At 38.2% G+C, this 12,100-nt stretch overlaps 1 protein-coding gene across 1 annotated transcript in view; it reads left to right on the top strand.

Annotated features, from left to right (window-relative positions):
- Positions 1–11,697: 11,697 nt before the first annotated feature.
- The window catches only part of LOC122789324 (cytochrome P450 26A1), a 28,332-nt gene continuing 27,929 nt past the window's right edge, over positions 11,698–12,100 (top strand). Inside the window, exon 1 of the mRNA XM_044056686.1 lies at positions 11,698–11,948. Coding sequence (XP_043912621.1) covers positions 11,760–11,948 — 189 coding nt within the window. The 5' untranslated portion in view covers positions 11,698–11,759. The remainder of the gene's footprint in view (positions 11,949–12,100) is intronic.

Genomic DNA, 12,100 nt, shown 5'->3' with positions numbered 1-12,100 from the left:
TGGTAACTCACATTCAATTATTCTGTCAGTTTTTCAAGTTAATAGTAGTAATATCATAAAAACAACTGACCCTGATTGTCCCTGAATCTGGACGTAAGAGACTGACAGCTAAAAAAAGAAGTGAAGCATGTCCAGATGTATACACATATTGGCTGGGCAGACCAATTAAAATACAGGAATGAAATCTAAGTGCAATGAAACATGCCCACTTACATTTGCTCATACTTGTTCATCAGACCAATTAAAGGATGAATGTAATGTAAGTACAAGTTAAGAATACTCACAAGTGTGTGTAACTAAACTGGCTGGATAGATGCAGACCAGTTAAAGGACAGAAATGTGATGTGAGTACAAGTTAAAATACCCACACGTGTAACTATACTGGTTGCTCAGCCCAGTTAAAGGAACATACTGTAAATATGAACAAAGCATACCCACATATGTACATACATATGGGTGTACAAATAATATCCAGATGTGTATACACATACCAGTTGGACAGGTTGTTTTAAAGAGAGGAGTGTGATGGATACATTAGTAATACATGTCCAGATATGTATACAGGTACTAGATGGGCAGGCCTGTTGAGCAATGCCATTCTTAAATAAAGAGTACACTGCATGGTTCTATTGCATGTGGTATATATTATGTAGTATATAACATATTTAACCATACATTTATTTTCACTAAACAGCTGCCAACCTGTGTATTCAAGAATTAGGGACAAAATCAAAAATGATGAGGGACAAAGACCTACACTATACCCTTATGAATAGGATTAACTCACTTAGAAATATGTTAGAATAAATTAATTTATAGTATTACTCCTGCTTTTTAGTAGTTTATGTCATCAGTACTTATGCTACAAAATCACAAATGGTATGAGTAACAGACCAGAGTTTTGAAGCTAACTCACAGTCATGGATTAAGAGGAACTAAGGATTGTGGTGGGAAAGAACTAAGGTTTTGTAGCGCATACAAAAAATTATTTTAACGAGATAAATGGTCATCAAAGCTTATAAAAAAGTTTATGATATTATAATTTGTTTTCCAGGTGTTTATGTAAGGATTGTTTCAAGTAGTATAAAACATCCCGTATTTCTTTCTCTCTCTCTCTTTTTTTTTTTTGCTTCATCAGACACTTTTTAAGATACTAAAAGAGTACAAATTTCGAGTTTGGAAATAAATTAATAATGCCGTCACCCCCAACAGACATTCTGCTATGCAGGCTTTACTGTTTTCGTAGCATATGCATACAGTCAAATTCGTCTGGCAGGTCAGGTTAAACCTGCATTGGGAGGATGACCCTTTAGTGAACCTACTGACCTAGTGCCCTCTTGACCTTGGCTTTAAGGTAATCTTAATGGTCAACACAGGATAAACACTAGGTGGCAGGCGTTAAGTGTCGGTGACTAATTACTACAACACATGAGTCATCCCGAAAGCACCAGCCGCAGTCTAAGTGTCTTCCTTGTTTACACACGCTTAGTTGGTCTATTGCTACTATAGGCAGCCCAGCTGATGGGACCGCCACATTGTCCTTGCAAACCTGCATCTCAATATTTTGTCAAGGACACTAAACGTGGCTAAGTGTTATCCAGGCAGCATGGAGATCATTCATTCATTGAATAAGCGAGCTCGGAAATCATTCATTCATTAAGTTCTGGTTATTTGCATTGGTCACGGAAGTAGCTAGCACTTTTTAAACGCACGCGCGAGCAAAACCAGGTCCGTCATCTGCAGCTTCTGTGTCCGCAGCAATGCGAGTAATGATAGAATGAATATTCGTATGTGGATGTATATGGATGATTTACGGTTGCCACCTTTTTAAATGCCCAAAGTGGGACTTTTTTGTAGAAAGGTGAGATTTTGCCGGACGAAACATGCATACGGCCAGTGCAAGGAACATAACTTCATTTTTTTTGGTAAAATAAAATTATTGTAGCATTAGAGTTGCCTATACTATTTTACATAACAGTTATGTGTTCCAGATACAAAATAATAATTTTTACATAACTATTAAAGAAGAATTAGGAAATATGTTTGCCCTAAAATCTCAGGACATTTGCCATTTTTCAGTTTTCTTTGCAGAGCACAACTGCACAGAGACTGTCCCTCGCAAAGAGGGACAGGTGGTGGTAGCCCTAATGACATAGATATATACATACAGTGCAACGATAGCACTGGCCTTTAAAAAACATAACATGCTGTCGAAGAGGGGAGCACTTCCTTATTGTTCAGAAAAGACGGTCTCGGTGCATTGCACCCCATTTGGGTTGCCACCTTTTCAACTGTCCAAAGTGGGACATTTTGGGTACAAATGTCAGATTTTGCAGGGCGAAACATACCCACGGCCAGTACAAAGGCCAGAACTTCACTTTTTGCATAAATAAAAGCTTATACCTGTAGCATTCTAGTTGCGTATTCTGTTTCTTATAATATGTAGGTGTTTCAGATACAGAATAACTGTTTTATGCAACTATTACATAAAATATAGGAAATAATGTTGTCATAAAATCTCAGGACATTTACCATTTTTACAATTTTTTTGCAGGACACAACTGTCCAAAGAGGGAGTTGTCCCTCGCAAACTGGGATGGGTGGTAACCCTAGATACGTTTATTGATAATTCATATTCTACATGTTTATTTCGGGTTTTGTATTTGGTAATCTGCATATACCGCTAAATATCTCTACACACCTAGGTCTGGCGAGGAGAAATCCTAGGATAAAAATCACAGAGATATTTCTGAATCATAGCAGTTGATAGGTCTGCATATGTGAATTTATGTGGTAATCTAATAATCCTTTTTCAATCCTTGTAAAAATCCAAGAGGAATCATGTTCCTTGTATTCAGAAACATGTGAACTATGACAGAGAAGAAACATGTCTTTTACAGGTCACGTACAGAGACTCCTCACCACTGCTGGGTACATATAAACCTGTTCGGATTCTAGTTTTGGCAAGGTTCCCCAATTTCCCTGCGTAATTTCATCCTTACGAGCGGCATTGCGTCCTTATTCCAATAATCTGTAAAAGTGAATGGGGTCGCAGAGGGGGCAGGCTGCATCTCAGGTAAAAATCGGACGTGATTAGATTAGTTTGACCATTCGACACATAATGGGATATACTGACAGGCTAGTCATGTTCCACTTAGAGATCTCCGCCCTGACTGCACTTTAATTATCTCTTTCACTCTTCAGCTTGGCAGGCGTTGTACAGCAGCAGCTGATCGTTACACAGATAAACCCCGCTGCCTTCAGTAATTGCCCTCCGTGCTAAAGCTCGGGGGCCCTGCTTTGATGGACACTGAACTTGGTGAGATTTCTTGTCACAGTTCATCAGGATGTCATGGCTCCTAAAGTAGGTCAGCGGCGGGTCAGCACTGCCTGGGAATAAGGGCCAGACGCGCTCACAGACGGGTTGGGATTGGGAACCTAAATTCGGGGACTTAGATCCGAGAGAAGAAAACAGAAAAACTTAGTATCATAGCCCGCGGCTGTACCTTTTTATGAATAAAATTCATTTTCAGTGTTAAAATGTTTGTGTTCCACTTCACTCATTTCCATTCCGTTAAGATTGTTTAACAGCTATCCATAGTAAATAGTATTACTACATCATATTAATCCATCACAGTAACAATTGTTAAGTATGAAAGACAAAGTTATTGATTATGCTGTGAGCTTTCTGGATGAAGTAAGTTTTCCACATTTTTTTCTATTTGTTGCACATTGTCAGACGTGCGTTTGGCAGAAAGACGGAAGGTTTAGAGCAATTCACAGAAAACACTCCCGTGATACATAAATTATAAGATAGCGAGGTGAATGAGGTCTAAAGGGACAACGTCCGTTTTGGGAAACCATTGCAACATCTAAAATTTTGTAGACCATCAACAGAGCACCCAAAGGCTGCAGTTGCTGCATTCAGTCCCGATGTATTATAACTGGCACTCCCGTGTCTAATGCTGGGGCTTGGGGTTTAAAATCCACACTTTTGGTGTATGTATATCACCTGAGTGACACTACGTGGCCCTCTTTTATAGTAGACATTACTGTATTATTTCCTTTGCTGCAGAGCTGCCTTGCAAAACAATACTTACATACTGTAATGAGAAAAGCACAAAAGAAGTCTGGGGTGTCCGTAGCACACCTTTCAGCTGTCCAGATTTTCGTAGAATGTCCAGATTTTTGCGTCAAAATTTTGGTGTATTCCTCATAAAAATTCTGTTTTTCTGGCAAATCATGAAATCAATGGGATGATCTGAGGAATGAAATCAGTAAATAATGGCATACGTTTGAGTTTTAGACTTTATATCCCTTAGAAAATGCACTTTAGCACCAACCTTGTATTCTAGCTACTTTTTTTAAGTTTATAAGAGCACTTTTTTGTCCTTGTTTTGGGAGCTTTGTCCCTCCATTATGTCAGGCTTTGTCCAGATTTCTTGGGCTAAGAGGTTGAGAGGTATGGTCCGTAGTAGCTAAGAATGCAATGAATTTAGGTAATCAAGCTGTACTGTATGTACTTCTACCATATAAGTTCAACACTTTACTTTTTAAACTTGGAAATATTTTGAAATAGCTGGGGGATTCACTCTAAGATAAACGTAAGTGCACCAGGTTTGTTTTAAGCACGTAATTTCTGAGACACATGCACGACTTTGCTCTTCATGTCTTTGTACATTTACCCTCCAATCCCCATAACGCGACGTGCCTTGTTAACAACCTTCATACGCTTCTCGTTGCACCTGCTTTAGAATATGTTTATTAGCTATTTACTTTTCCCGTTATTTTCAGATACTGTCCTGTGTGTGGCAGCACAATGTACAGTTCCCTGTGCCAGTCCTTCAGTAATGCGCAGAAACATTAGAAGCTGGTGTCACCACAAGAGCCATTTGTCGCAAGTCAAGTTAGTATTTACTAACACGGTAGAATACCAATATAATTTTGAGCAGCCAAGGCTAATAAATAATGATACCCATTTCAGATTTAAACAGTATTGGCGCCCGCTGTCTGGCATTGACAACATAGTATTTTAATATAACAATAATTACACCGTTAACTGGAAAGGGATATTGGTTACCATCTCTCATTTATTGGTGCAGTGCAATAACTAGGAGACAACGAAACTGCGTGAAAGAGCTGAACCATGCCCGGTCCAGTGCTGTACGGTGATCCTTCCAAGCAGTTGTGATGGCTGCTTGCCATTAAGACCAGAGTAAATAGTTTACTACATAACAGTTTGTTAGCTTCAATGCACCTGATACATTTTCTGTTGAGGAATCAACCACTAGGAGAAATTCTGCTATTTTGCTTAGAAATTTGCAGTTTTGCGTGCGTGTTTTCCCCAGAAGTAAACATACTTTGTAAGGTATGTTGCAACAGTTTTATTTCCCACCAAAGTGTAGTGTTTAGTAAAAGTCCAGATGGACTTTGGATACGATCGAATTTTTTTTTACTGCCCTGGCATGACCCACTAAAAAAAATGCATTCACTTCACTGTCCTTTGAATTGCTTGGTACCAGCAATTTCTTACAATCGGGATTATCTAGGGCATGTCATCATTAGAAACATCGTCGTTTACTCAGTAGTTATTGATTGATGAGATTGCAGATTATGCTATTAACCTCTAAACTGTGGATACTTGCTGTTGTGAAATGCAATCAATCAGCAATTCTCAGCCTCCAACCATTAAAAAATCATAGCACTGGCCTCTAGAAATCATAGCAGAGGGTCAGAATCAGAAGCACTTTTATTTTTCACAATAGAAATTATTTATATATTAGACCCCATCAAACGTCGTATTCCCCCTTGCACAAGAATTTTGGACAATGCTTGAAATAACGGTGGGGGACGATGCTTGAAATAATGGTGGGGGACGACCATAACAAAGGCCCAAAATATGGATACATTTTACATATTGCTCTTATAAAATTAGAAAGCTGCTAGAATATCAAGATCTATGTTAGTATGCATTTTCTGAAGCATATGAAGTTTGAAACTTAAATGTGTGGCATTATTTAGTGACTTCAATCCTCAGTGATTTGCCAGAAAACTACAAATGCTGTAAGGAACAGACAAAAAATATGAGGCAAAAATCTAGACAGTTGGCAGGTATGGATCCCATATATAGTGTGATGTAGTTATTCTGTGTATATACTTGGTGTATTTAATAAAGTATGTATCATAAAGCAGGTCTGACCTTATGAGAAACAATAAATCTAGAAGGATCAAGGCTAAATCTCAATACCAAAATCATAGTGCTATAGCTAAATAACAGCAGTTGAGGTGTGTGTGTATGTGTGTGTGTGTGTGTTATTGTTGGCACCTAGGAAAGTTGTACCTGAACTTAGCAGATAACACCTAGGAAAGTTTTAACTGGACTTAGCAGATAACCTTGAGTTGAAGATTCAATTTGTTTTTGCATGAACATAGCTTTTCTCAGGGCAGTGTGAATAGTGGCTATAGGTGATTTGACTACATCTGTGACCCTCCGACGGGCATACCCCTCAACTGTCCCTATTTTTCATGGACGTCCCTGATTTAGATTCAAACTTTGATATGTGTCCCCTATTCTGTCCTAAAACTAGTGATTTGGGGAGAAAAGGTGATGGATTACCTGTAATAAATAAGGGCAATAATTAGAGTTATAGGCTTATTTTACTTCAGTAAATGGACACTACTTCACATTATCTTATTCTGTCAACTACTCAGGTTAATAGCACTAATATTTCAAAAGCTGTCCCTGATTGTCTCTGATTATTTCTGGATTGTCCCTAATTCTTGAGGTAAGATGTTGAGAGTTATATACCCCATATACTCCATATGTACCAAATGTGAAAAAGGGGATTAATTGTCCATTTTTCTTCCCTGATAATGTTTTCATGGTATAGGTGGCTGCAGTTCATTAGAAATAACAGTGAACTGCAGAAGTCATTTATTACACATTATTTATTTTTTTTTTTGCAGGGGAAAGTCCCACCTCAACACACACGGGCACCAGTACACTGCTACTGATGTGCACAAACTCTGAAATCACTGTAACTCCAATGCAAAGTATTTTTTTGTGACATACTGATAAAAGAGCAATTTTAGACATATATATTTTCTCCTAATTTACATGTGCATTTGTTAAAGCAGTCCATTGGTGGACCATTTAGCCTAATATGTGGAATTCTCACTATTTATTACCCATTTCCATAAGGCTCAAGGTTATATTCATAGTTATCCATCCATATATCCAAGTTGTATTTGAGAGGGTCAGGTAGCTACTTTGTTAAATATGAAGGAGTAAACTGTTCCAGAGAAGAGGAATTGGTTGGGAAAGTATCTGTTTTGCAAACAGGTTCTATTTATGTGATGATGGAGGTGAACGTTTCTTGTAGGAGTTTTCCTGTAGTAATGAGCTTTGCGTACATGTAAGAGGTCAGGCAGGGCAGGGTCATTTGAGGCCTTGTGAACTAAGCAGAGGTCACTCCCACAGTAGTCTATACCAGACAGAAAAAGGGCTTTAAGGAGTTTTGCTGTAATTACGACCCTAGATTTTCTTTGGAAATGCTGGGATCCTTCAGTCTGGATCACTAGTCTGGTCAGGCAGATGAGGAAGAGATTATATTATATTATATTTATATTCCTATTAAGGGATGAACAGAGAGGACCTGAAAAAGATACATTTGGCAGTTAGTTGACTTAGGAAGATTTTTAATCACTCTAGCTACACTGACGCTGAAGGAGAGTTTACTATCTACAAAAGTTACCAGCTCTCTAATAACCCTGTTGACTCTGAGGGGAGTGTCCATGTCTTAAGTGTGTGTGTGTGTGTGTGTGTGTGTGTGTGTGTGTGTGTGTGTGTGTAGGGGGGTGCTCATCTTTCCGAAAGTATAACACACTGCAATTTTTAACGTTTAGTTTTAGACTATAGTCCTTGCACGCACCATTTCTTTCTAGGTGTTGGTCTCTCTCATAGATTCAGGAAGTCCTCTGGAGAGTTGTTGATAATATCAGCCAAAGATCCTTGACAGTACATTTTGTCGAAAAAAAAAAATCCAAATAACAGAGCCGCCAGTACTGTGTTTTGGGGGATACCACAAGTAGCAAGCCTTTTATAGGAGTGTGTACCCCAGTCCTAATTTGCTGTGTTCTGTTTGTGAACCACTTAGGTATCTAGTAGGTTATGCTAACTAGAATAATTTTGATTAGTTTATCTGTAAGCCCCACTGTGGAATAATATTGAAGGCCTTGGCTAGGTCAAGATACACTGAGTATACTAGTTTGTCATTGTGTAAAGCCACAGTGACTTTTTTTAAAGAAGTCCACTAGCTTAAGCAGCCAAGCTCTTCCCATCACAGACTTATACTGAATTAAATCAAATGATTTTAAGCTGCCAGTATCTTTGTTGTGATGCCAATAATGATGAGTTAAATTATCTTTCATGTAAGATTGATAAATAGGTACTTCTATTTGCCAGGATCTGTAGTAAGGCTACTCCTGTGGATGGAAGGACCATGGCTCTTGTCCATACCTTAGGATTAGGTTGAATAGATTCAGAAGAGGTCATAAAGCCAGTGCTTCATGCAACAGGGAAACATGTGACACATTGTTAGTTCCCATTTTTTCTTACTTTGTAGACAGAGTCATTTTAAGCTGCTCAGTGATGATCTCTGGGGGGGGGGGGGGGGGCACTTATATTTCCACAGTTCAGAGAATCGCACTTAACAATGGGAACCTACAATGTTGTAGAATGTCACATACATTAGTGTGACCATTGCCCATCAATCTGCTTACTCTGGGTGGTTAACATTTTCATGTTAGTATAGCTTTCCTGTAATTTCCTGCAGAGAGATGTATACCAGTTCATTTATTTGTGAGCCCACTGTAAATTGCTTTCATCCCTTACATCCTTACCCCTTGTCATACACCTAACCTTGCCTTAATATTTTATTACGTTCCTTACAGTAAAGATGATAATATAACTGCAGGGCTGAGCAAACAAATTCCATTTTGTGCTCACAAGCTCTTTGTGCTACCCCCAGATACCTATCACTGAAAAACAGACACATATCTCAAAATGCTGCCTCCCAAACACTTAATAAATGAAAAAAACTTTTTCAGCTGTTCTCCCTAAACTGTTAAAATATTGTTTTTAGATTAGCAATATCACATTTATTGTTAAAGGCATTCACTTAGACAGGTGTAGACATAATATGACCTGCAAAAAAATGTTGATGTAATGTTCAGAAAAAAAATGTTCACCCTTGCATAACTAATATAACTGTCAACCTCTAAACTTCAGAATCAGGGACAAATCCAAAGATGATCAGGGACAGTCAGGAGCACTTTTTAAAATGTTAGTTTTGACTTAAAAGCTTGATAGAATAGGATAATATTAATTAACGTGTTTTCTGAAGTGAAATAAGTCTAGAACTCTAATTGTTGTCATTAAGTGTAACCCAGCAACATATATTCATCCAAATTCACCAGTTTCAGGAGGGATTAGGAAGGACAGAATGACATTTTGTAGCAAAATCAGGGACATCCATAAAATTAAGGAACAGCTGAGAAGTATGACATGATCAACTCATTAGAACTTAACAACAGACTTATTTGCAAGAGGAGTCTATAACACAAACCTGTCAGTTTCCTAAAGTTAATACTGCCATTTCAGATGCTCATTTCTAAATATATACTTAATATACCTCTCAACCTGCAGACGCTGCAAAAACATTACAAAGGTAATTAAAAAGTAGGCACTGTTGGAGAAAGTATGGATGTCTAATTAGCATACACTTTGAATATCAAATAGCACATAATTCTTCCCATTATGAATGTGGGTGGGGCACTACACAGAAACACGTTTTAAAAGTGAAGTGACAAAAAATGATGGAAAATATAAGCATATTATCAAAGAGGCAGTGTAAAATCTAAACACTTTAGTGGACTATACTGCGAGATTCTATCACACGAGGCAATTTATTTTTGCCTCTGCAAAAAGGAGCTGCAAGATGTGCGTCGACGTTCTTTAAATTATTGGTGCCACTAGTATGCTGGTCATGTAGTTTTGTTTTCTGCGTACTAAACAGCCTCAAAAACACTTGTGATAGGAGATTAGGAAAATTGTGTGTATGGGTAAATAAAGTCTAAAAACAGGGACACATTTCCAGAAAAACAGGAACCTCCTAAATCAAACATGAATATAAGTACGTTCCTCCAAAATAGGGACAGTTGAGAGGTCATTATGTTATTTTAATGAGCGCTTTCATTGGTATTCTAGGAAAGGTAGAGCTGCGCGATGATTTAACACCAAATTCAAATAAGCATGCAGCTGTAATTCATGAATCCATTCATCCATAACCCCGTTTTTCTAATTTTTCTGCAAATGGAGTCGGGGTATCACATCAACAGTGACCATCATCTAGAGACAATGTTCACATACCCATAAAAAAAAAAAAAAAAAAAAAGACAACAGGGCAAGCAGACTGGAAACGTATTGGACTGTCCGGTGGATTATCCTTTCCACAGGTGTCATCAGCAACAGTTTGTAATAATGGTCAGGGTGCCCTGTATACAGTCTGCACTTCGCTGTGTTCCCGGCTGACCTGTGTTTGAACCTAGGTTTAGCACGGCATCATCATTTTAGGAATTCACTTCAGCGTGGTGGCGTACTTATCTCCACCAGGATCCCGTAGACACGCATGCAATACTCGCCTTGGGGTGAACTACAGGACAACTTCTAATTTTAGCAAACTCTAAAAATCACTTGGTTGATAACCTAGATTTGTGGAGCTGTTGGAAAAAATCGATACCTTAAACACTGCACAACCTTAAGTAATAGACTGTGGAATAATAATTACTGGGAATGAATAATGGATATCTACATAATTTTAGTATCCTACTAAGTATTTTGGACAGAACAGATCGCATATATTTACAAGTGACACGCGCGCGCAGACGCACACGAGTACATATAAGACTGGGGAATAAAATCAATGGAAGTGTTTTATTCCTTACTGCTATATATGACATGTTTTTCTGTCCATTAATACATGATGTTTTGAGGGCACTACACACTGGACATAGCGGATAGGTTCTGAAATAAAGTGATGTAATGTATTTCCAGTTTATAGTAACATCTATAGATGTATTATGGAAGACACTTGCCACAGTTTCCAGAAAAAGAAACACTGTTTTAACTGTTCTCCCCCAAATACTTGTATCTTAAATCAATGTTTACTCTGGAATTGCATCTATATTTCTAAGCACGGAATGTTGCAGTATCACTTGGTTCAAAAATAAATGGACATGTTTTGAAGATAGAAAGGAAAGTATTAGTCCAATATTGAGTATGTCGCTAAGCACAAGTACTAAAAATGTGCATGTAACCATTCTTATTTCTTCATATTCGAACGCACTTTTAGTTTAAAGATCACAGTACCCAGTTATTTGGACTTATAAGTAAACACCTTTTCATAGTTACATTCTGCACTCCAAATGAAGCATTGACAAAGAACTGCTAACAAACAGTTAAAGAATTGGGACAGCGCCAAGCAGGGAGGAGGGAGGGGCAGAAAGGCTAGGACAATCTACAATTAAGATGAACTTTGGGTGAACTAATTGATCTGACCCAGGTAATGGGGGTCGAGACCTGAGAGTGGGTATAAAATAAGATACCCACTCAGTGAGGGTCTGTAAGGAGACAGGAAACAGGTTCCTGGTGGTAAACTTCATTTACTGTGTGTAGCTACACAGCATTACACTGTGCAAAAATGGTTTTGGCTCCATTGTTTGCTACAACTATGTGTACATTTATGTTCCCGGTACTGTTGTTTCTTGCAGCAGTGAAGCTCTGGGAAATATACTGTCTTAGTAGTAGCGATCCGGGTAGTGGGTTCCCTCTTCCACCAGGATCCATGGGACTCCCTTTCCTTGGCGAGACCCTACAAATGGTCCTTCAGGTAAAGTGCTACATGCAAAGTTTGCTTTACTAATTGAGAAACTTGTCAGTTAAATTCTAGGTTTGTGTGGTAGATATTTGCAGCTTGCTTAAATTACAAGTTTGTCCACTACAAGTGGAAAATGAAATAGATAAAGGATACTCGGATTGGAT

The sequence above is a fragment of the Protopterus annectens genome, chromosome 14.part0 (genome assembly GCF_019279795.1).
Source record: "Protopterus annectens isolate FY-2018-M chromosome 14.part0, PAN1.0, whole genome shotgun sequence".
Classification (NCBI taxonomy): Eukaryota; Metazoa; Chordata; order Ceratodontiformes; family Protopteridae; genus Protopterus; species Protopterus annectens.
The sequence above is the reverse complement of the archived record's forward strand: the minus strand, read 5'-3'. Positions and strand labels throughout refer to the sequence as shown.